Source organism: Lagopus leucura, unplaced genomic scaffold (genome assembly GCF_019238085.1).
Source record: "Lagopus leucura isolate 7727_CA_CO unplaced genomic scaffold, USGS_WTPT01 Super-Scaffold_100002, whole genome shotgun sequence".
NCBI classification, from domain to species: Eukaryota; Metazoa; Chordata; class Aves; order Galliformes; family Phasianidae; genus Lagopus; species Lagopus leucura.
Genome location: NW_024962263.1, coordinates 83702833 through 83728249, shown reverse-complemented (window position 1 = coordinate 83728249; position 25417 = coordinate 83702833). Strand labels below are relative to the sequence as shown.

The 25417-nt window shown below is 40.1% G+C and overlaps 1 protein-coding gene across 1 annotated transcript in view; it reads left to right on the top strand.

Moving 5' to 3' along the window:
- Positions 1–25417, top strand: part of NDRG1 (N-myc downstream regulated 1) — a 39935-nt gene that overhangs the window by 455 nt on the left and 14063 nt on the right. Inside the window, exons 2-5 of the mRNA XM_042869129.1 lie at positions 13917–13995; positions 16217–16252; positions 22774–22879; positions 24594–24714. Of these exons, the coding sequence (XP_042725063.1) occupies positions 13933–13995; positions 16217–16252; positions 22774–22879; positions 24594–24714 (326 nt within the window). The 5' untranslated portion in view covers positions 13917–13932. The remainder of the gene's footprint in view (positions 1–13916; positions 13996–16216; positions 16253–22773; positions 22880–24593; positions 24715–25417) is intronic.

The window sequence follows — 25417 nt, the reverse complement described above, 5'->3', positions numbered from 1 at the left end:
CCCTCTTTTTCTTTCTTTTTCCTCTTTTTCTACCCCCTTCTTCCAAGCAGGGTTTTTCTAGCTGCTGGCGAAGTGGGTGGAGGTGTGGCAGGGGCTGCAGGCTGGCAGACCAGCCGTGCCCCAGTCCTAGCAGCGGCGGGGGCAGCTGCTGGATGCTGCTGTCACGGTTGAGGCTCCCGTGGCAGCAGCGGGCTGTGCTGGTAAACAGCTGTGAAACGAAAGCACATACTTTATTACGGAAGTTGACTACTGGTGCTTGTTGCTCTTGTCTCTGTGCCGTCGCAGCTCCACGTTGTATTTCCAGTAGATGATAGACTTGATTGACATCCAGACTTTCCTTGACAGTGGTTTCAGTGGGGTTACCATCTTAATATGTTCTGCTGGGTGCAGTTAATTGTAAGCCCTTTCAGGCAGTGCTCAGGTTCAGGGCACTTCAGTGTAATGTTTGTAGTGGAGGCAGTCTGTCTACTGGATCTGGTGAAGGAAGAGAGTTCACTCTGCAGAGAGGATGTTTTGGTTAGTGCTTTCTATTCAGTTATGGTTTATGGTTTCCCTATGAAACACTTGCAAATTTGCCTTACCGCTGTCTTACCCAGTGTTTTATGAAACCTCTCATGTCCAGTTTTTCACCCCATCCCCAGACTCGCTGGGGATTCGTTTTAGGCTCCAGATAGAGACATTTATCAGCTGTGTTATTTTATTCTTTTTTCCTAACTTGGCTATTTAAATGAGACCTGTGTTTTGAACCTTGAAGGTGCAATGGTAGAGGCATGGAAGAGATCAGTGACAACCTGAAGCTTTCTATCCAGATACTGTGCTAGGTTTCACATCGCTTTGACTTCGTCTGACTTTTTGTCCACGGTTTTGGTTTTTTTTTGGACTCAAGTATGTCAAAAATATACAGCTGCTGATAAGCACACTGTTCGGTGCAAGCAATGGAAATAGCCTTTAAACAAGAGCTATGAAATACTTACACACGTGTAAGCTTGCCTTGCTGTTTTTAGTCTTGGCTGTTACAGGCATAATTTACAGCAAAGCTTTGGCCAGCAGCAAAGTTTGTGCAGTTTGAACTTGGCTCTGGGAGTGTGTTTTTAAAAATCTTGTGTTTTCTTAACCAAAGTCTAACAGTTTGACATAGAGTGACTGTGTTCTTACCACGAGTACTGAAGTCAACAGAGCAGCTAATGCTGTACTTTGTCCCATGTATAGCAAGAGCTTAATGACTGTGGATGAAACAGGAGTAGATGCAGCAAAAAATAAAATCTTCCAAAGTGTTAGTGCGATCTCTTGAGTACTAATAAGCACTGGAGCCTTCAAGAAGAATAATTCATCAGTAGATTCAGGAGGAACTGGTGTGTCATTGGACATACAGAGGTATCTGGAAATCACTTGTACAGTGAAAACAGTTTTTATTGTAGTGATGAGAGACTTCTTAGGAGGTGTATGGTTTCTGAACCTGATATTTTCCAGCATAAATGGAACAGATGCAGTGGCATAAGAGTTTGAGGAACTGCAGGCTGCAACTTCTCAATGTGAGTTCCTTGAGCTGCTGTTAGGCAGACAAGGGATGGCTTGGGCTTCAACTTGAAAACTTTGAACCTAAACATCGATTTTTAGTGAAATAATTCCTTGAGATTGGGCATACTCTGGAATAGCTGGCCTAAAACCAAGCTAGTGGAGGGGGATCTGGGTTTTGCTAAGCTGGGATTTTTCATTTATTTCTCTTCAGAAAACAGATTTATATACTGGTGCCATTCATTCATTGATCACTTCACCTGAAGTGACAGCAGGATAGAGATGTCAGGCTTCTAGGTGCCCACGGAATTTGGCAACAGCACAAGAAATGATGTGGATGTCCCTGCTGAGGGAGCACTGCCACATGTGCATGCTGCTGCTTGGGAACCAGCACCTTCACCACCTAAAGCCTCCTTAAGTTGTGCTGTTTCTCCCCTGCACAGTGATGTTTTTTTTTCTTGCTGAAATAGAAAGGGAGGGTAAAGCCATGACAGATTATTTGAGTAGATCAGAAGAATGATCAGTGAGAACAGCAGGATTCCCCAGTTTTCTTTGCTCCCAGGGGGAATATTATTCTATGTTTTGAGTTTTCCTTTTGACACTGTGACAGCTACATAGGAATATCACAGTGCATGTGCCTTGGGAAGCAGTTTGGCATGGGAGCCTGGTCATTAAAAATATTCCTAAACCAAATGAGTAATTTATTCTTGCAGTTCATGTGGGATTAACAGTGAACTGGCATGAGAAAAATTATTTGACTCAAATTGTTAAACCAAAGTAATAAATTTGTTTGACTGAAGCACAACATGCATCTTCTCATGGCCAGCTCAAGGGATTTTGACAAATTTTGAAATTCCCAAAGAAAACACTGTTCTTTCACTTAACCTTATTAGAGCTGTGTTGCACTAAATGTGGTGGGTAAACGTAATGAGATATTTCCTGCTTTTATTGCCTCAAAATGGACAGAGTGAAAGAAGATATACAGATGGGTGAAACTGGCTTGAAGTTCTTTGGAAAGAAGATGACTGGGAACAGTAAAATTCTCAAAAATAATGCAAACTAATTATAATAGTTCAACAGCATTTACATCACGTATGCAGCTGGAAGTGTAAGGCAGCAAAAGCCCTTTTGCTGTCAGGGGAAATACAGCCTGGGAAAGTAGTGGCCTATATTAGTTAAATCCCAGCAGTATTTAGCAGCAGTGACTTTCTCTTGTTGGTCTGATTTGACCACTGGAAAGGAAAACTGCAGGAAACAGGAGATGATGGCAGGTGCAGCAGCTGCTTGATATGAATAATGATGAAATCATGGAATCATACAATCACCAAGGTTGGAAAAGACCTCTGAGGTCATCCAGTCCTACCGTCCACCTATCACCAATACTTCCCACTAAACAGTGTCCCTCAGTTGATTCTTGAGACCAAGTGAGACTTCTAGCTGACAGACTTTATTTGCTACTGAATTAGAAATCTCACAGAAGTGCAGAGGAGCACACTCTGTCCTATCAGTGATGCTGTTTCTCCAAGCAAATAGTATTATATGTAGATGTCCCTTCAGCTTCTGCTTTTAGGTGGGCACTGATAAGTCTACCTATGCACAAAGGTGCATCCCTGTCATCTTCTTGGTGGAGAAGTTCTAGATGTAGACATGGGGATCGCCAGCAGATCAAGGAAGCAGCAGTTGCTCCTGTGCTATCTATCAAAAACTGTGTCTAAAAAGTGGTGCATGTATGACTTTCTAGTACTGGAAAGTCATGGGAAATACTGTTTAAAAGGCTTTGAATATGGAATTCCTGTTTTCAACTTTGGTAATGTGTGTTGCTACCGATTATTAAAAAGCTGGGTTAAGCCTCTTGGAAATCAATGGCTATTGAACTTGTTTCTCTCAAATGGTGATGTTTTTTCCTATCTGTCTCACTTCCAGAGCCCTGGGTAACTTCAGTGGGGCAGTCAGCGGGAGGTAATCCCTATTGTTAGTTCACTTAGACTGTGGAGTTGGAATAGCAGCAACAAACCATTCTCAGCTTCTCTCAGATAGGTGATCATGTATCATAAAAGTGTTATTATGACATAGTTAAACTCAATTCAGAGCATCTGTGGGAATCAGTACCATTATTTGCCATGTAATTAAACTCAGAAAGTGCTTAGAGAGTAAAGCCTGCAATTATCCAACTTTCAGACTCAAATGTGCAAGCTCCTATGTTAACAATGAGGGATATGAGTTTAGTTTTACTTTTAGCTAAGGGCTGATGCAGGATCAGGCCTGTTTTGTTTCCAAACTGGCATGGGAGTGTTGTCTTTGGATGGCACCCAGCAGTTTGTTGTCAACGGGATGTTCTCCATCCAGCAGAGCTCCATGGTGTGCGTGTGGATGCACAACTGGACAGCTTGTACTGATGAAATTTTCCGCAGCTACATCTGTTTGTATGAAGCAGGATGTATGTCAGTTTTACTGCTCTAATTCTGTGTGGCTGATCACGTTTCCTATGTTTCTTTTGGGTTTTGTGCTACTTCCTTTCAGTTAATTGTCACAATTTTAATATATCTTTTTCATCTGTCAGTCAGTTTTTTTTTTTTCTCTTTATAGATGGAAGTGGATCCATGCAGATCTTCCTTTTCAAGTCCTGTTTTTAAAATTGGATGTTCAATACTTTTCCAAGCCTTTAGCTGCCTACTTCCTCTCTGATCTAAGTATAGTATCAAAAGTATAGCTCTTGTTCCTTCTTTTCTACTATGCCTAAGACCAGTCTGTTAGTACTGTATGGGTGATGTAGAACTTAATGAAAAGAGCAAACCTTAGGAGTTAGCAGAGCATGAAAATCTAATTAATTAAAACAATTTTTTTCCATGCTCTTTCAAGGTTTTCCTAGTGTTTTCCTGTTGCTGTTGTTTGTTTGGTTTGGCATTTATTTACTTACTGAGTTAATTACTTAGTTATTTGTTTCTTTGCCATTTCACCACTCTTATGACTTCATTTCTCTATAGACATTCTGATGTTTAGGAAGAAAAAGTGATAGGGATCTTAACTGTAATATCCTTGAAGAAGATTCTGTTGACCATAGTCAAAGAATCATTTAATTTGGAAGGGACCCTTAAAGTTCATCTAGTCCAACTCCCCTGCAATGAACAGGCATTTCTACAGTTAAGTCAAGCTAGATGGAAGAGCTGGTGTTCAAAGCTTAAGATCTGTAATATATTTTATGTACAGGAGTGTATTTAATAGTAGGCACAAGGTGTAGCAGAAAAGTAGTTAGGAAAGTAGAATAAAACATTTAAAGGAAATCTTATTTGTTAGCAGAGTAAGCAGGCATGCAAACAGGAAATGCAATATTAGAGGAAGGAAGGATTGCTCTTGTGAGTTTTTGGTTTAGCTTCCTTTGGGAAGTTTGTGTGCACCTGGTCAAGCTAATGATGTCATTTTTTTTCTGCTAGGATTCTTGAGTGCTCTAAATATACTTTCTATATATTGTATGTAACATTTCCCTGCTAAATTTTAGGATGTATTTATATCCTTTGACAAATTTGAACTGTATTGGATTATGTGATTATTCTATGAAATATAGGCTTTCCTGTGTTTCGTGATGGCCCCTTATATTTTGACATGTTCAGAAAGTATTTAAGAACATCACACATTTTTTCTCTCTCATGGAACATACTGCATTTTTATTTTTATTTTTTTTATATCACATGTAAAATCCCAATTATGAATTGCAATGTGTGCCTGGGTAACCCCAGCCTCTCTTATAAAGAAAGTCTGGAAAGTGATAACTTGTAATTCACTACTTGATGCAATAGATGCCGACTTGAAGTATGGATGGATAAGGTATTGGAAAACATTATCTAAGGATAAAGAATTGCTTTTTCATCATCTTGATGGAATTTGGAAGTTCTTATTGTAAGAAAAAAAGAGTATTCCAGCACTTGATGGTGCTAACTTTGATACTAACCCACTGACCTCTTACCTTGTGATACAGGCAATGGTGTGTACAGCCTTAGGAAGATTATTTTGTATCTCTAGGTGTTGAGACTTGTAGGCAATATCACTGTTACCTAAATCTAACCCGGAATAGTTCAGTGTGTGCTAATGCTTAAATCTGAGTAACTTTATAACAGGAATTCCCTCAGAAGAATGAAAGTTGTGTCTTTAACACAATGACTATTTGTGTAAAGTTCCAGTACTGGCTAAGTTCAAGAACGCCAAAGTTCTTTCTAGAAAAGGGGACTGAAAGCTTGCAGGATCAAAAAGATATCCATAAATTATACTTTTCTACTAAAAAACAAACAAACAATTGGAGACTTGTCATGGAAAACTTCATCCCAGACATTCTGGCAAGGATTATAGAGAACTTATAATAGCAATGAGCGAGCAGTTTTAATAGCTGGTAGAACAAATAGTCTATGAACTCAGAAGCTGTAACCCATATAGCATAACCTAATGAATAAATGTAAATTGAAACACATCAACAACCTTTGTTGTGTTGTTTTGTAATTTGATTACTTGTATTTGCAATATCAGCATGAAAAGCAAATTGAATAAAAAGAAATTATTATGTGTTTGTAAGGGTGCTGCAGCTTAGAGCCCAATAACATTCTTCATCTCTGAGTATTCTATGAGCATGTCCCTTCTGGAATAATCTCATCATGTTTTTGCCACTAACTTGCACAGAACCACCCACTTTTTGAAGTAGTTGCAGCTGGGCAGAAGCTATGAACTGTTAAAGCATGGCAGATTGAAAATAGGAGGGGGTGGGGAGCATAGCCTGACACTGGTGAGCTACAGGAACAATAGATTGTTTCTTGTCTGTTTAGACTGCAGTCTTTGTGGCTGAAGCCGTCTCTTTCTCATGCAATGAAATGCTAAATATGTCTTTGCAGTTTTCATTTTTGAATCTGCCCCCAAAGCCCAGCCTAGTGCCCAGGTGACAGGGTTTGTACTTTACCTTCAATTTTTAGTTTAATCTTTGCTTAAGACCTTTCTGTTTGCCCTCAGCTCAAGGAGGCAAGTAGGGAGGGTTGGGGAAGAATACTAAGAGGATGCTAGGAGTGCTGGGACAGTGACAGGAGACACGCTGGCGTGGTGGTGTGAGAGAACAAGGCCTGGAAGACATCTGCTTGCTCTTTGATTTTTTCACTCTTTGGTGCCACCACTCATGACCTGGAGTTGTTTAAAGCAAAACTTTGGCAATAGAACAAATGAGCATAGTGAATTTCTAAGTAAATTCCAGCTGCCACTTAGATGCTGAGTTTCTTCTCACTGAGGCCCTGGGCTCCCCTACTGGTGGACCACCCAATGGATAAGAAACTGGTTGAAAGGCCACAGGCAGAGGGTGGTGATTAATGGCTTCTATGTCCAAATTGGAGGCTGGTAATGAGCGGCGTCCCCCAGGGGTCTGTCTTGGGACTGGTGCTCTTTAACATCTTATCAATGACATTGATGATGGAATTGAGTGCACCCTCAGCAAGTTTGCTGACGTCACCAAGCTGAGTGGTGCAGTGACACAGTGGAAGGAAGGGATGCCAAACAGAAAGGTGGGCCCGGGTGAACCTGATGAGGTTCAACACAGCAAAGTGCAAGGTTTTGCACTTAGACCGGAGGAATCCAAGGCAGACTGGAAGGAGCGGTCTTTAAGAGCAGTCCTGCAGAGAAGGACCTGGAGGTCCTAATGGATGAAAAACTTAACATGAGCCAGCAGTGTGCTCTTGCAGCTTGGAAAGCAAATGGTATCCTGGGCTCCATCAGAAGAGGGGTGGCCAGCAGGGACAGGGAGGTGATTGTCCCCTCTACTCTGCTCTTGTGAAGCCCCATCTGGAGTACTGAGTCCAGGTCTAGAGCCCCCAGTACAAGAAAGATAGGGAGCTGTTGGAGAGGGTCCAGAGGAGAGCCACAGAGATGATCAGGGGACTGGAGCACCTCCCCTACGAGACAGTCCGAGGGAGCTGGGCTTGTTCAGCCTGGAGAAGAGAAGGCTGCGGGGTGACCGCATTGCAGCCTTTCAGTACCTAAAGGTATCTATAAATAGGAGGAGTGTAAACTCTTTGGAAGGGTAGACAACAGCAGGACACAGGGAGATGGTTTTAAGTTGAAGGAGGAAAGATTTAGATTGGATGTCAGGGGGAAGTTCTTTACAGAGATAGTGGTGAGGTGCTGGAACAGGCTGTCCAGAGAAGTTGTGGATGCCCCGTCCCTGGAGGTGTTCAAGGCCAGGTTGGATGGGGCCCTGGGCAGCCTGGTCTAGTGTTAAATATTAAATGGGGAAGTTGGTGGCCCTGCCTGTGGCAGGGGGGTTGGAGATTCATGATCCTTGAGGTTCCTTCCAACCCTGGCCAATCTGTGATTCTGTGATTCTGTGATACGGCTATGCTGGGCCACCACAATCTGCAAGGAGTGTTTGCTACCATATCAGCACTGAACAGTGGCTGCTTGAGGAGGTGGGTGGGGATAACAGCATTGTTTGGAGCTAAAGACACTATTTAATGCTAATGTTAAAAGCACAAGTATTTTTAAGCTTTTTGGAAAAAGAAAGCACATTTTTGGAGATTTCACTTTCCACTAAGATTTCCACGTTTCAGGTGCTAAAAAAACATGAATGTCTGGGTCTGTAGTCTGCCTTTCCCAGACTCATGCTATACTTTAGATTATATTGGAGTTGCTGCAATAGGAGAAAAAAAAAAACCACAATAAAAACATTAAGACATGGCAGGCTCTCCATTTCTGTGCCAACTATTTCCCATTATATTGTGGAGGAGGTAGGGGTGTTCATCATAGGAAAAAAAGAAACGGGAGACATGGACTTTAATTAGCATTGCCACCTTTTGTGATACTAGATTTTACTCCCAAGAAGCATGGTTAGACCCCAGGCCTTTCAAGAAACATTCTTCAGTGCATCCCACAGACAGAATATTGTGCAAACAGTGTTGCAACAGTTCTGTCCAATTTACTCAATATCTGTGGGATAGAGAGAGGGTTTGCTTCCAGTTCCCTTTGCTTTAATGCTACTACAGTGCTCAGTTGCCAGAGTGTATCATGCGTGTGAAGAGGAACCAGGCCCTGGTCTGAGGAATTGGCAGTGTAAGGGCTCTGTCTAATCCCAGACTGATTGTAGCAGAACAGCTCTGCACTGGTGCCAGCCACACAAGGGAAACAGATGGAACAAAAGGACTGGAGACAAGCCTTGAGATCTTTGTTTTCATACCAGCAGGGGTATGATGAAACCATAGGGAACACTGTGGTGCTTCACCTGGAGCCCAGCAGACCCACTGCTGGCTCCATCACCATGATCATATCCTTGTGGCTTAACTCAGCTGTTACTTGGCATGGGACTCCAGCTTTTGGCTGAAACATCTCAGTTTCCTAATCAGATTGATTAGTACATGACATAAATCTCAATTTTAGAATGTCTAAAACTTTAAGCCCTAATTATTTTTGGCTTTGAGAACTGCTGTTATGATCCATTATGCTATTAAGAACCAATTTTTTTTCAGACTTAAGCTTTATTTTCTACCAAAGCATGATTGTGGACAAACTTCAAAAGAGGTTGGAAGGGAATAAAGCCAAATAAAGCAGCAAAAAACATAAGGATCATTGATGCTCTGTGCTTTAAGAAGGGTAACAGTGATGCACAGAATATCTATGAACCTGAGTGCATCCTGCCACTCTGAGGCAACAAAATTGTTTCAGATTCCTGGTATTATTTAATTTAAAAATACACATTTTTGATAGGAGACTCTAAGCAATGTAAGGTTACCTGGTTTTTAACAGTTGAAAATCAAGAGGCTGATGTAGGAACCAAAGGCTAAGGAAAAGTATGTACCAAGTAGGTGAGAGTCTTCAACTTTTGACTCTTGCTGTTCAGTTTACTCAGATGCTATGTAACTGTCAAGTCATGTATTTTTAAAAGGGGAAGAGCTCTGAAAGAGTCACTTCTGTTAAAACCTTTTCTGGATTTATTGTGTGAAACTATGTCAGAGAAAATCAGTAATTCAGACAGTACACAATGGACCTTGTGACACCAGAGCCTGTAACAAAGAATAGCTTAAAGAGGGCATAGTGTGGGCAGATGCTTATGCATGAACACTTTTGGATGCTTGCAAGATGATTAATTTCCAAGCTAATCATAAAGAGGAAGATTACATTTGTAACGTTTGTTATGAAATATCTGAAATGCAAACCACATTTATGATGCTGTGGAGCATAACCATACACTGTTGTTATTAAGTCCACGTGTCTCTGTGTAACAGAGATGTTTGTGGTTTTTTTTTTCCCAAGTTTTCTCCAGCTTATAGAGACCATATATATATTTTTTTCTTTTAAGTTAATCAGACTAGCTCACAGCGCTTCTTGTTAATCACTGGGAAAGCACTATTTGGCTATATGTAAGGTTATAAATGCTGTTTGAACATCACAATAAGTTGTTTTGCCTTATTGTCAGTCGCCTGAGCTGCTTAGTTGTTTGTCTGGAGCTCTGGAGATGTTAGGTCTCTCCTTCCTTGCTCCAACTTTGCTTGTTCATGAAGTCCTGAGCTGCCACACATTCATAGAATGGCTTGCATTGGAGGGAACCTCAAAGATCATCTAGTTTGAGCCCCCTCCTGTGGGCAAGATTATTAACCACTAAATCAGACACTACATCAGGTTCCCCAGGACTTCATCCAACCTGGCCTTGAACACCTCCAAGAATAAATTCCTACCTGCTTTGGTGCTTGAGCTCTTAGGACACATGGGGCTTTCAGAGTGATATGGCCAGCCTTGAACTGGCTCCAACATGTGGCCCGGGTGTTAAGTCTTGCATGGTTCTCTCTGCCCAAAGAGAGCAACACCAGAGCTTAGGAGTCATGATCTTCAGTGTCCAAGGACTTTTCCCTTTTCTCTTTGCCTTTTAATCCTCACAAGTATTTAGTCCCACGTTTAAAGTGACTGCTGTCCCTCCTGCTTGCTCAGCTTGTGGTGGAAATGCTGTCAGGCTGTTCTGGCGAGCTTACTCTCTTATATGTCGGTGTTATATATCAAAAGGAGAATAATATCTACCGCCAGTGTTTAAACGAACTGTTTTGAGGAGATTGCCTTCTTTATGATGCATTTAGCAAGGAGTTGTTTCCTGTTCTTTGTTCTCCATGATACCCTGTAAATAAATAAAGGTTGGGTTTGAGTGCAGAGGTAAATCCTGTAGTGCTTGCAGTGGTTTCCCTAGGCCCTCATGGGCATGAGACTGTCCTGTTTGGCAGGGCATCCTGTCTCATGAACCTGGACATCCTTGTGGGTGTCTTCAGCAGAATAAATTTTGAAGCAAGGTTGGATCATAATCCTTCGAGTTTGAAAGGACCTTTAAAAATCATCCTACTCCCTTCAGTGATCAGGGACATCTACAGCTAGATCAGGCTGCTTAGAGCCCCCTCCAGCCTGGTCTTCAGTGTCTCTAGGAGTGAGACACCCATCACCTCTCTGAGCAGCCTGCTCCAATGCCTCACCAGCCTTATTGTAAAAAAAAAAAAAAATCCTTATATCCACTCTAAATATTCTCTCTTTTAGTTAGAAGCCACTTCCCTTTGTTTCATCAAGGTATATTGGAACTTGTTTGGTTCCTGTACTTGGGATGAATTAAATCACATATATTATGATTATCTAGTGTTTGGTATGTGTGATTACATCATTGCTGGTGTCTGAGGATGGATAAGCTGATGTGTGATTTCTTAACTCCTTTTTTGGGATCCCTGTTCTGAAAAGCCAGGATGCTTTGCCAGCTGAAAACTTTTATTTCCTCTTACTCAAAAAAATGATTGCTTTACAAGTTAAAACTGTAAGGTGTATCTGCAGTGGATTCAGCTGATAGCTGGATATAGTGGGAGTCTGCTGGGTAGATGTGGCTTGTCCAAGAGGGAAGAACTTGGGACCTTGTGCAGGCTGAGTCGGCCAAATGGAGTGAAAAACTTGTTTTTCTCTGAGTTGGCAACTTTACTCTATTGCATGCAGACATAAATGAACTTTGTATTATGAATACTTCTGTGAGGCAAGTGCTTTTGCAATTGATATAAAAGAATGCTTGTCTGGTTATTTAGGAAAGTTATGCAGTTACAGTAGCTTCAAGCTATCCTGTCACATAAGAGTGGAGCACAAAGCACCTTTTTAGAGATTTTTAAAACCTCTATGCAATCCAGCATCTTTCTCTTTGGAAAATTAGAAGCTTTTTACAGTGGTGTCAGATAGCAGGGCTTTGTTTGCCAGCTCTCAGGAAGAAATAATGTGCTGTTGTGCCAGCTTATCACATGGCTGTTCCTTAGTTGGAATGTTTCAGGTATCCCTGGTGCAGATAGGGGGAACCCAGAGATTGTAAATGTCTATTTGAAAACATAATGTGGCTTGAAGGCCTGGTATCATTCCAAAAGTGAGAATGTGGTGCACATTGGGCTTTTGTTCAGCAGACTTGATGGCAGTAGTGTAATCTGCTGGTCAGCACTTCCTAATGTTGGTTCTTTCGGAAACATAGAGCAACAACTTTGAGCTATTATGAAAACAGGATTGTTTTTTAAGGCTATAAAAGACATCCATGTTGTTCTTTTTGGCAGAGATTTTTGGTCATTTGTAGTCAATGCTCTGACTCCCTGAAAACCCAAAGCTGCCTTGGGTAAACAACTTTCTTCGATGAGTGCTAGCTGTGGCTTTGTTCCTTGAGCCACTTACTGGAAAACTGCAGGGAGCCTGGCTTCTTACTTTCCTCCCATATAGGGAAAACATGGAAAATCCCTTGTACTTCTAGCCTTCCAGATTGCATGTAAATATTTTCAGCTTTTATTTTCCTTTTCTGCCACAACGAGTTGCTAACTGTGTAGAATGACACATTGCACAGGTGGCTGTAATTTCAAAAAAAATGTAATTGTTTCTAAAACATCACTTTCAGTTGCTTGGCAAATTTGATTTTGCTTGTCTGTGAAGATCTTAATCATTAAGAACAAAACTGGAGAAAGAGGGTGAGTTAGAGTGACTGCTGGGGAATTAACTCTGTTTTGACTATTCTGACTGCTTAAGTAGCTTTGGTGTCTTGTAAATTTGAATTACAAATTACTGGGAATGGGAAATGAGAACAGGAGATTTAGACTGAAATATATGTATATATATAACTATATATATACTATATAGTTACATATATATAGTTACATATAGTTAGTCTGAGTGATCTTATAAGTCCCTGCCAACATAAATGGTTCTATGATTCTGTATAACAGTTCTGCTTTTGCTCCCATGATTCGAGTTGTGAAGTTATATACCCATTAAACACTTCTCTAAACTTAAAATCCACTCTGCCAAAATTTCCATCCAGTTGCATAGTAGCTTCTAAGAAGGTTTCCTAAAATCTGAAGTCATTTACACATACATAGATGCCAGCATTTATTTGACTTTATCTTAATTAATCAAGTGTTTGCCATTTCATAGGCAAACACTGCTATGGTCATTCATCAGGCTTAAGAGGGAGCAGTCCCTGGCACTTTATCTCCATGGAAGGAATGAAATATTCTGTTTTCTAGCTCCCAGTTTGGACTGATACATTCACCAAACTGAAGTACAGCTTGGTCAGTATGCAGACAGTGTGTTGCACCTGCAGAAGGATCTGCTGCACCATTTGTCTCAGCACTCATGTGATCTGGGGCTCCAGTGGTTGTTTCCAATCCATGTGCCCAATTAAGCTGGGCAGAGTGATGCTGTGCCTTTACTAGAGCAGGATGCAGCAATCTTCTTCCCTACTGTGATAGTTTTGAAACCTTTTATTGCATAAGCTGCATTGGTGTGCAATTAAAGGCATGTTGTTTTTACTTGGTACACGGTACTGCTTGGGTTGTTCAAATCAAAGAAGGTTCCTGTTCCAATTTTACTCTTGGTAAGAGAGTAGAATGGTGCTTATGAGCATCTAATTTGGTTTACTTAAAGCAGAGATACTGGAGAGGGAGCCTGTATCTAAACAAAGAGAGTATTTAATCTAACTTCGAGAGAAGATCTTTGTATAGCTTAGGTTATGCCTCCTTTCACATGTGAAATGAGAGTTTTCATGTGATCGAATACTGCAAGAATCGTTGAATATCCCAAGTTGTGAGGGACCCATAAAGATCATCGAGTCCAACTCCAGTTGTGCTGTCCTTGCCTTACTTCCTTCAGCATCCTCTGCTCTGAAGTTGCCAAACTTTTGTTTTGATCTCACAGCCTTAACATTTCTTTAATCTCATGTTGTACAGGCGTGTGTACATAAACAAACCAGGGGATGTTTTACAGGAGATTCATAACCCTCTTGCAAAGCTGTGTTAAACTATAACCTGAGACAGCAGATCACTGGAGGTGGTGGAGGGGGAGGGTCTTTATTTGCTTCTGTATTTAATCTTTTATGCAAGCTGAAAACAAATATTTCTTCATCTTCACAGATACCAGCTACTGACCATGTCAACAGAGTTCCAGGATGCTCACCTTGCAGAGGTGAAACCTCTGGTGGAGAAGGAGGAGGTAATTATCTTAAACATTTTTAAAGCTTTTGTGTCTTCTTTCAGGATTCCTGTTGCAACTGTGCATTTATTCTTAGTTCTAACAAGCTGTATGGAAAGACAGATGAGAAACTGGTGGTGCAATAATAGTGGTTTTTGTTAATAAAGCAAAATTGAGTTTTAATTATTGCTCTGGTTGTGTGCTTCTTTAATTCTGATCTATTGTGAACATATTCAGGAAAAAATATATATATAGTTACAGTTCTGGGTTTATTTTGAACAGTTCCAATTGGACAAACTCAAGTAGATCTACCTATTCCTATAGACTTCTCAGTGCAGAGTTTCAAACTTTGCTCTATCCTATGCCTTTCATGGAGGAGCAGATATGCAGAGAGAGCCTTTACGATGCTCTTGGTAGTTCTGGGTGTGAAAGCATGTCTGCCCCATCATGTCTGCTCAGGTTGCCCTATGACTGCAGCATAAAACCATTTTCAGCCTTTTGTTTTGTTTGCTTAACTCTGTTGTGCTTCTTTGCATTTGTTTTTGCACTATTTTTCTCCAAATCTCTTTCCACAGCATCTAGGGTCAGTGTCTGTTTGACTCTGATCAATGGCGCTCCTACCCTGTGCATGTTCATTGCAAATAATTCATTGGAATATTCAAACAAACTTGCTGCTTTTTTTCTTGAATCAAGGCTAAGATTTTTCTTTCACTTTCCCCAGTGATCGTCATTCTTGACACGTGGTGACATTTTCGTCTATTTTTCTACACTGAGATTCCTCATTGTTTTATTTGCTACTTTCATTTTTTATTCTCTACCCCTTTTTGAGTAAACACTTCGGGAAATTATTTCCACTTATGAATGTAATGAAATGTCTAGAGAAACTTTAAACACAGTTCCTGTGCCAAGGACATTGCATGAAAGCAAGGCTTTCAGGAACTAAGATCCCTTTCTAATGCCAATGTTGTTCAGTAGCAGCAAAATGAAGCAGAAGTTCTCTGGTTACTGAAATGTTTTTGCTTCAGAGTTCAGAAATGTCTTATACTGAAGAATTTCCTGCGTTTCTGCAGCATGTAGATGAAAAATTGCTATCTTGACGAGGAGCCCTGTGTGCTTTTATTCACAGTTGCCTTAATTTTTGCCAATGTGGGGAAAGTAGCGGAGTTAATCTGGTTTGATCATCTGTTGGGCTATCCTTATCATAAATGGAGGAAGTTTTTTATAGTGTTTAGAGAAAGTGGAAAAATGATTGCCTCAGATGACACTCAGCATATGCTAGGGTTAGTGGTGGAGATTGGCATTGAGTGAGTGATGCTCTCTTAAGTGTAATCTTACTTACTTACTGTGTACTAGGCTTCTTTCTATAGCCAATTCTTTATTCCTGAGTGGTGATGGAGCCCTGTTTTGTACACTGTCTAGATGGTTGCTATACCTACATACACCTTCAATCTGTAGACCACTTGGAAACATGAATGTTTGAAATTACTATGTTAAAAGGTCATGAGTCCAATAGTGCAGATCAAAAGATTGTCTAAGGTTAAAAACATAGTCTGTAAAGAGTGAACTTGGACTCAGGCTGTAAATTGACTTCCATAAATTCATCAGCTCTTCACATACCTGTTTGCATGTGCATCACAGTCCTCAATTACCTAAAGATCACAGCTTTAGTGTTACATCGTAATTGTGGTTTGAACTGCAAAGTTTAGAAGTCCATCCTCTAGATGGTATTACGCAAGGCAGAGTTGTATTGCTTCTGATATCTTCCATCCTTCATTTACATGAGATTTTAGGACTGCATTATCTCCTTGTCAGGCTTCTGAACTTTGCATTTTACTTCTGTACTTCTCCCTCAAGCTTTGACTTCCTGGTCACACTGCAGTGTAACAAGTGCCAGCTTGACTGCTCTTCCTACTGTGTGCATCTCCCTCAATGTAACTGACTCCTTCCAAGTTTTCTAATAGCTAGCAACGTCTTAAAGATGTGTGAGGTTATGGAGATGAGGAGGATGTCACCTTACTCTTTTTCTGATCTTAATGCAGGGGATGCAGAGGAGCTTGTCAGTAATAGCAATGGCTAGATGTAGGAGTGGACATTTAGACATTCAGCAATATTCAAGAAATGAAGGGAAAGAGCTCTCCACTGGAGAACCAGTGGGTCAGAACACGTGTCTCAGTGCACATACAAGTGCAGAAGTTTTAACTGCAAATGTTACCTGACTTAGTATCCTGTCATCTCTTCACAGGCTATCACTCGCCTCCTTCCAGACTTCGATGTTCAGGTCAGTGAAGCTATACTTCTGTTGTTGTTTTTTTTTTTTTTTCTTTAATAAAAGGGAAAACAGAAATTGGATCAGAAATGACTGGCTGCTCATAAAAAATGCTGTACTTGTGAGAAGGAGCCTGAATGGGGCTCTTACACTATCTTGTGAAAGGGACTGCAGGAGGTCTTTCTCAACCTAAAGCTGAGAAAAAATCATCCTAAAGAAATGAGTTGCAAGAAGCTCTGTTTTTTGCTAAAAGAAAGATTCTTCAGCTGTAGTAGCAAAATCAAAATGCACTCCTCCCACATGAGCATGCAGTTTCCCCAATTAATTTCCTTTCATTAGCAGTGTGTGTGCATTTCCTATGAGGAAATGTCCCTCTTGGTGTAACCCATTATGCCATTAGAAGTTTCCAAAATATTTCTGAAGCCTGGGAATCAGAGTAAGGCAGTAACAATCAATTTTGGCTGTACAAAGTGTGATGGCACTTTCCATACATTTATTTACACCCTGCACACAATTGTGCATGAAGTATACTGCCAGGTCCAATGGTGCCTTTCCATTTTTCTCATGTGATGTGTGTTTGAGAGGTGACTTTATGATTCTGTTTTCTCCTCTTTTAAATTATTTTATCTCCATGTGCTGAGTCTTGTTCTTGATGGCTCTTAAGCTACAACTAAGGAAATTAATGCTGGAGTCAGGTTGGGTTGGATTGGGAGAGAGAAAAGTGAGTGTGCACCTGCCTCAACAAAAAGAGTGAGCAGTGCATTCCCATTGCTTAGGACAAGGAGTATGAGTCAGAGACTGAGGCTTGCCAGGTGTCTTGTATATATCAAGGATGTTTAATGGGAGGTAGATCATACAGGAATAAGAGAAGCTATTGAGTTAGTCTCTTATATGTGCAAGCAGAGGTTTTTGAAAAAATAATCCTGTTGAATTCTGCAACATCTTGCACTTTATTTTCACTTCTTTATATTTTATTAAGTGCTTTACAGATTGGTTAGAAATCGAGCAGAAACACTGCTGTCACCTCCCTGGAAACCAAGGCAGGCAGTTATTGCAAACAACTTGCCCTCTTTCAGCAGCTCCTAATTTTTTAGCAAGAATGTAGTTCATATTAGTCTGACATTTTCCCCTTCATTCTTTCTAACGTTGAAATCCACTGCCTGAAGTCTTGATAGCCATAAGTTAAACTTCTCATCATCAGACTTTCTGCAGGCCTGTGCACAGCATGGGAGAAGCTTGTTGTTCGGGCCCAGATTGACCACTTGTTCTAAATAAATATGAATCCCAGATTAAGTCTGTGAATAGGAATACTGCACCATTTTGATTAAAAATCCAGAAGTGACCCATATTTTATTTCTATTCTTGGAATAAATTTACTTGGCTTGTAAACAGTGTGTATATATAGGTTTTTAACTTGCAAGATCAAATTCTCTAAGCCATTTTGTTGGTTTTTTTCCCATGTTTTGGATTAACTGTCACTAATCCAGACCAGTGGTTCTTGCTATTTAGCCCTGTTCTGCCATCTCTTTCTTTTTCTAATGATGCTCCTTTCTTAGACTTTAATCTTTGATTGTTCTAGTTCAAGGAAGCAAAATGTGGGAAAACAACCTCAATCCCTTGTTTTAAGAACTGCTGTTGGAAAGGAGACTTTGCTTTGGTGCTTAAAACCACAAGAACCCTACTATGCATCTTCAAGTTCCCTTGTGGTTGATCTATGAAGAAAGATGGTTTGAAGCTGTTTTGAGAACCTCAGTGACTTAATTTATTCAAGAGGTTCTGGAGGATCCAGGACACTCAGAACTGACAATGAAGCTCACATATGCCCTTAGTGAGTGATCTGTCCCTTGAGCATGTTTGGGAGGAGGCATCTAGCTAAGAAAGGATCCCAGGACTCAGCAGGACACTCGTTTAGTGCCCATATGTCTGTATAGGGATGTGACAGTTCTCTATATCACTGTCCTTTTTTGCAGACAAGTTATGCAGTGTTCAGTTAATAACTTCATTTCTGTCATCAGTGAAAAGTAGTGGCTGCCTGTGAGTGTATTTGTTCCAAGAAGAAATTTCATCTAGCTGCTCAGATTTGGAAAGAAGCAGGCTCTTACTTCACAGGCTATTTTTGACAAACTTTCCATTTTTGAAGTGACCCACTATATAGCAGAATATCATCCTCCAAATTGCAAGATTTGTGTGTGGTTATTCTCTGGAGAAAAGCCATAAATGGAGCTGGATTTGATGATCCTTTTGGGTTTGTTCCCACTTGGTATATCCAATGATTAAATGATTCTGTGAGTTACTGGGAGTTGGCCAAGACCTGAGTTGAACGGAAGAATTGACAACTCTGAACTCCCACCACTCTGTACTGTCTACATTTCTGTCCGTGGTGCATACCTGAAGATAGAAGTTAATTTATGCCTCCCAAGAACGTGACTATTCCTCGCCAAACCTGTTTTAGCACAGCTCAAGATAAGTTGGTGGAGGGCAGTGTGCCCTGTGCTGCTTTGTGTTGGCTGAATGCCCAATGTGCTTTTATTATATTTGCAGTTGAGTGCATTGGCCTATTCTTTTACCTGTTAACATTGGAGTCCGGGGAAAACTGTCTCCCTGCTGCTGTATACATTCCTGTGGCTCTATACTTCAGAAATGAGCAGTCTGCCAGAACACTGCTTTTTCAATAACGAAGGAAAGCTTTCTGAGCTGTGCAGAAGCTGTAGGCAGCAGAGAAGAGCTTGTCCTGTGCAATTCAGGGCTCATGGCATGAAAATTTACAAGCATGCATGAATCCCTTTCTGTTGCCTGGAAGAGGGAATGAGTCACCATGGATGCAGTGGGAGACAAATCAGCATTGTGACTGATGGAGTGCATTTCCTATTGGGACCTTTCAAATAAAGGGAATAATGGGAATTATTAAAATAATCTTGATGGAAGATAATATTTTACTTAAAATACAAAATGCATTGTTTTTTGCAAAGTGGGCAATGTCTGTTTTTCCCTTTTAGACAGCAAAGATGGTTTGATTACATATTCAGAAAAACAAAAACAAAACAAAAACCTGTTTATAAACATGTTCATTCTATGTGTTTATCTGCCGGGATGGAGAGAGGAAGGAATAAAAGACTCTCGTGAGTTACTGTGTTGCCTCCCTCTTATAGACCCAAACAGCATCTCAAAAAATGTCAATTTGACCCAAAGAAAAAGAAAATATGCCATAGAAGAGAACAACTCCCTTTAAACACAGATAGTCTGTCTTAAATTGCATGTATCGTAAGTATTTTTGTGTGTATTTTAGAGCACTAAAGAAAGACTGCACCTCTGTTAAAGTGAGATGTGAACAGATGGCATGCTTGTCTTTATCCTTCTATCGGATTAGCGTACCTTGGATGTTTTTCTAAGATAGTGTTTTAATACAAATCACTTGGTTGAGGAGCCTCTTACTACAATGTTGACGTTGATTGGGGTGTGCTGCCATCTGTTTTCAGTGCTCTGCTTTTTGAAAACATCCATGCCGACATCACGTAGACAAATCTCTTGATCTTTAATAGGATCAGTAGGGATGTTGAGTTTTTGGCTTGGCATCACTAAAGAAACAAGTTTAAATTGTTTTTTAGGAGAAAATTTGGGGCATTTTTCATTAAGAATTAACACTAATGGAGAACAGTGCAACATTATTACTATTGCATCGCAAGAGCCTTATTGTGAAGATAACAAGGAATTAAACTAATCGTTAAACTGATGGTGACTTTTGCCAGTAATTAGATGTGTGGTCTCCCATCACCTCTGGACTATTTTTAGTTGACACTGAGTTTGAACTAGACTCAGGATTCCAGTTAAAAATAATTAGCAGTGGAGGTCAGTGGGGTGGGCAGGTTCAGGTGTCTGGCTTTGTCACAAAGAGATTTTTTCTGTCCTGCACAAAGGATAAAGAACCTAAGGCTTGAAAGGTGGTCTCTCCTAAGGAAGTGTTCTGGGCCCTTAAGTGCTATTGTTGAGAAAGTCTAGCAATAAAACCCGATGATAGAGAATGCTGTTGTTCTCTAACTGAAAAGGAGATTATCTTTCACGTGAAGGTGTGTCACTCATTACTGGTGCTAAAATTCCCAACCTATCAGTTCTTATGCTCTCTACTGAGAATAATCTAAATGCAGAAGGAAGGCAGAATGTGGACAATATTAATTACTACTGTTGTTAAATTCTATTTATTAGTATTGCAAATCTCTGTATAATAAAATAATGAATGTACCTACAACACTCTACTTTTGCCAAAAGTGAAACTTAATTTTCAGGTGAGTGATATTGAAATATTTTAGACTAAGTGTTGCTTGTGAACTTTGGAAAATACAAGACTTTTAGCACTTAAAGTCAGACGTTGTTGCGTTGCTGTGCAGAATCATTCTCATTTACATGAAGTTTTTAATTTATTTTTGTTCCTCGTGGAAGCTTTACTCCCACCTTATAGAAAAGAACTTGCTCCTAATTTTATGTAAAATAGTTTTGGGGTGGTTCAGCACCTCAAATTAATCTGTATTTACCAAAGTCTAATTGAAACGTCACCAGAAAATACTATGCTAATCACTAGTTCCCAGGTTTGAAAGTTGGCATTTGTACATTGTGTGACAGAGTTCATCTTTGATGTCTGAGCTCTACAGAATAAGCACTTCTCCTGGTCAAACCTGACTCAAATCCTATTTAAGAATGACGTCCTCCTGAGTTAGTCTGTTCTGGGTTTTCTGGTTGGGCACTGTGGGTGTCATAAGCCTATGCAGAAAAGCAGCCTCTCCATATAACCCAGTTTCCTACTTGGGGAAAGTAGGAACCAGCTCCTGTCCTCTCTCTGCTTGGTGGATTTATCACCCTGTTTTGCCTAAAGATGGTACTGGATGTAGAAGACACAGCATACCTGCTAAATAATGCAGTGAGTATGCAGAAAAGCTGAAAAGTGGTGTTTCAGTGTAGTGTAGAGCAGAGAGACTCTCCTGGTATTTGGGTGCATGGGGTGGTCTTGATTTGTTGGTGTGATCATAGCTGATGTAAATTGCAAGGAAAATAGGTGAAATATGGAACAGTGCTGCTTAGCATCCTTATGTTCAACAAAACGCATTGACATATGAAATTACTGAGCCATAATTTAGATTGAATTAATTCATCAGATCTCAGAAGCTTCTGGATTTTGCTCTGAAAAGGTTTCTGCTGGAGCTGTTCGCTCCTAATTTCTACAGCATAATTTGTAGTATGTTTAATTTAATTTAATTTGGATTTTGCACCTGGGCATTGTTGCAAAGAGTAAATAAAGCCAGGCAGGAGCAGTATGCTGTACTGAATGACATGGATGTCTGTATCCTATGCAGAAAATATTCTTATGAAATATTAAAGCTGGTCACCAACTGCATACTGCTTTGATTCCATGAGAGTAACTGTAGATAGAAAATAACCGTTGTTCTGTAATTCCCCCTTACATACATTGTCAGGCTAACAAATTGCTTATGTCTATCTTAAGTACAAGTGTGAAAGAAACAAGAACTGTTCCATACGTTGAGGACATTGGTGCAAACTAAGTTTCATTTATCCAACACAGACATCTAGCAAATGGGATGGTAATGAAGGGGTCTCTGATTTGATATTAAAGGCATTTTAAGCTCATTAAATAGTACAAAATCCAGTTGTGTCAGATAATAGCAATGGGCTGTTTAAGGTTGTTTCTGTGATAAGCACCACAGCATTGTTGTAGCCATATTACTTTCTTGCAAACTTCAGTTGAGTTTGTGCTTAGGTTTAAGCAATAGCAATCCATAAAGCTAACATGTAGCTGCCTGCCATATTTACTGCGGAAAGCTGCTCTAATCACAAGGTCCTGCAGTGTGATTAGTCTTTATGGTGAACACAAGCTATTTAATGGAGTGCTTTTTAGGGGAATATTAGTTATTTGCTCAGTTACGATCATTTTCCTAGAAAACAGAAGTGTTTTGGAAACTGGCACCATTGCAAATGCTGCTGGCCACGCTAGTGAGCCATTAGGCATCTTAGGTTATTTTAGGCATCTTTGCCCCAAACTACCTTTTTAAATTTTTAAATTTTTTTTTCACCTTCATCTTTATTTCCCACTTCTTTTTTTTTTATCTTATCCCCTCTTTTTTTTTTTTTTTTTTTTGTTGTTGTTTGTTTTCTCCTTCCTTTCTTTTTTTTTTTTAGTTTTGTCTCTCCTAATCATTTTCTTTTTTAAAGCTTTTTTGTTGTTTTTTTTAACACTGACTGTTGTGGTCAAAAACCATTTCCTCAGCATCTAGTTAGAGCTAGCAGCTTGAGTGCTTCTGTCATTGGCTGTCAACAGCAATAGATGACAGCTGTGTGAAAAACATTAGCCTGCACCATGGGGAGGCTTGGAGTGTGTTAGCATGGGAGTTGCAGAGGTCCTGGGGCCAGAGAGGCTGTGGACAGCCCTGAGATAGGGCAGGAGCTGTGTTCGTGGTCATGGCTGCCAACACTAGAGTGTTAAGTAGAGCCCTTCTACAATCTGACAGTTTCACCTTGTTCTTTGTCAGGAGCAAGATGTGGAGACCATGCATGGCTTAGTCCATGTCACCATGTGTGGGACACCAAGAGGGAATAGACCTGCTATCCTCACATACCACGACATTGGGTTGAATCGTAAGTAGGCTTTATATTTTATTGCATAGTGATGGCCTGGTTGGTTAACGTTATAGCTGTAGTCAAAAGTGTGGGATCCCTGATGGTTAGGAAACATTTCCCAGGTCCTCATGCACTTGTGTCTACTACATACTCATAGAAGGTACTTGCCTTTGTGCCTAGCCTAATTCTTCTCTTATGGCAAGTTTAACTCTCAGATTTACATGCTCCCAAAGAAAGTAATTGGAATGTTTCACTTAAATGGGCGAAAGGATGTCCTGGTAGCTTGTAATGACTGTGTGTAAATGCTGTAAAAACATCTGTAGAGGAAGGCTGAGGCTGTGTTGAAAGCAGGATTGACAAGAACGCTGCTGTTGCTTTGGCTTGTAGGTTCCTGTCTGAAACCAGTCTTACACTTCTGTGGGTTTGTATGAATAGTGAGCCAAATCTGAATGATTAAATGAAAGCTGGTGTTGTATTAAGAAAGTGACTTTGACAAGTGCCTTCTGTCGTATCTGTCATATTCAGGAATATAATGAGCTAGATGTCCCGATCTGTTGGTCTGTTTTTCTCACTAGTACCCAGATTCACACCATTTGCTGTTTGTAAGAAAGCTATCAGTTTTAAAACTAAAAACAGCTGCGAATCTTTAATGTTTGGCTTTTGGGGGAGTGGCAGCAGTGATATTACTCAGAAGAAAAAAAAAATCTCTTTTTTGCATGTTTTTAGTAGCACTGCCTTATTTTACTTTGGGTTGTTAGTGGATCAGGGCAGAGCTTAATCTAGGTCTCATCTTTGAATAAAACTTTCTTTCTGGAGATAAAAAAATTATGATGAATAAGCTTTCCTTTTAAAGGAGAAGGGAGAAAGCTTTATGCCTATCTTGCATATTCTCCTAAAGCTGGATTTTAGCTGAAAATATTGTATATTCTCTAGTGATTTCTTTTGCATGTTGTGTAGTAAGAGGACATTCAGAAACACGCACAGATGTTGAGTTATTTTCTGCGCGTATCAGAGGCGGTGCTACAGAATTCCTTCTTTCCACTCCAAGAGGAGAACATGCTAACCTTCTCCCCACACCAATGTTTGTTCAACATCACAAATCAAATCATCTCAGAGCTGGGGGCCTGCAGCATTCAGTATCCCAAAAGGACACTTTTGTCTTGAATTCCCTGCTGTGAGAGACGCAAACGTAATGTTCATCTTGCGATACTTGGGCAGAAACACAAGTCACGATCTCAGAGCTGGATACCTTTTGCCCCATCTGTTTTGACATAATCCAAAGAAAAATGGCTGGACAAGTAAATGGATAATTTTACCTAAGCCAAAACTCAGTATGAATTTTCCTGATGACAGTTTATGACTATTTTACTTCTGCATAAGGAACATTTTCTTGATTTTTGGTGTACCAAGCCAGTATTTCTGGGAAGGACCAGAATAATGTGGATAAATGCTAGCTGGCCATGAGGAGAGAGCTTTTCATTTTTTTGCTTCAGGGTGTTGATACAATTTTGTACAAAGCACAGGTTGCTTTGCAGCAGGACTTCCTTATTCTTCCTTAAAAATAAAGAATTGTCACTTTTTCTGAGCTGATGGAGGGAACTTTTCATTAATCTGCAGTCCAGGTTTCAGCAGAGGTAACATTAATAAACAAGTGATTTTATTAGAGATGCAAATTTACTCATGAATAGACCATTTAATCTCAGCAAAATTATTTCGTTTTTTCATTTTCAAGACAAAACTTGCTTCAATCCTCTCTTCAACTTTGAGGATATGCAGGAAATCACCCAGCACTTTGCAGTTTGCCACGTGGATGCACCTGGTCAGCAGGATGGGGCACCATCTTTCCAAGCTGGGTGAGTTGTAAGGAAAACAGCCTCTGCTTTTAGAGTTATCTTTTGTCAGGAAAAAGAGCCTTTATCTGCAATTCAACTGAAGAGCAATTGCAGAAAGAAAAGTAGCATTCCTTTGAATGCTGATAATTTCTATTTAAGTTTCCAGAGCTCTGTTGAGTTTTGCCGGTTCACAGTAAACTTCAGGTCTGTAACTTTGTGTTTTATTGCCAATAACCACCCTGTTGTAAAACAGTTTCTCGACACATGCTTACATCTGCCAGTTTAAGTACTGGCTACCTTGTTTTGTAGTGACATCCGGCATGCAAATACAAAACAAAGTTGTTTCTATAAACAACACAGTCATTCACCACTGTATCACCTCTTTCCTAAGTCTATAGCTTCTAGGAAATGTCTGCACGGTAGTTGTTGGTAAATAGATATAGTAAGCTTCTTGGAAATTTAAACTAGTTGTACAGTAACAAAGTGATGTAAGCCATGGGATATCATAAATTACTGCATGCTCTTGACCATGTAACATATATGATGTTGTAACTCTTGGAAACTTGTGAGTTTTGAGTACTGCCTTTGCCAAAATGCTTGACTCATTTAGTGAAATGAGATGGGTTTGCTTGAAGATGCCCCTAGGTGGGGAGTCAGCTTGGTTGAGAAAGAGGGTAGCCAACATTGTGAGGTGGGAGACAAGTCAAGAGACAGTTGTTCTGTA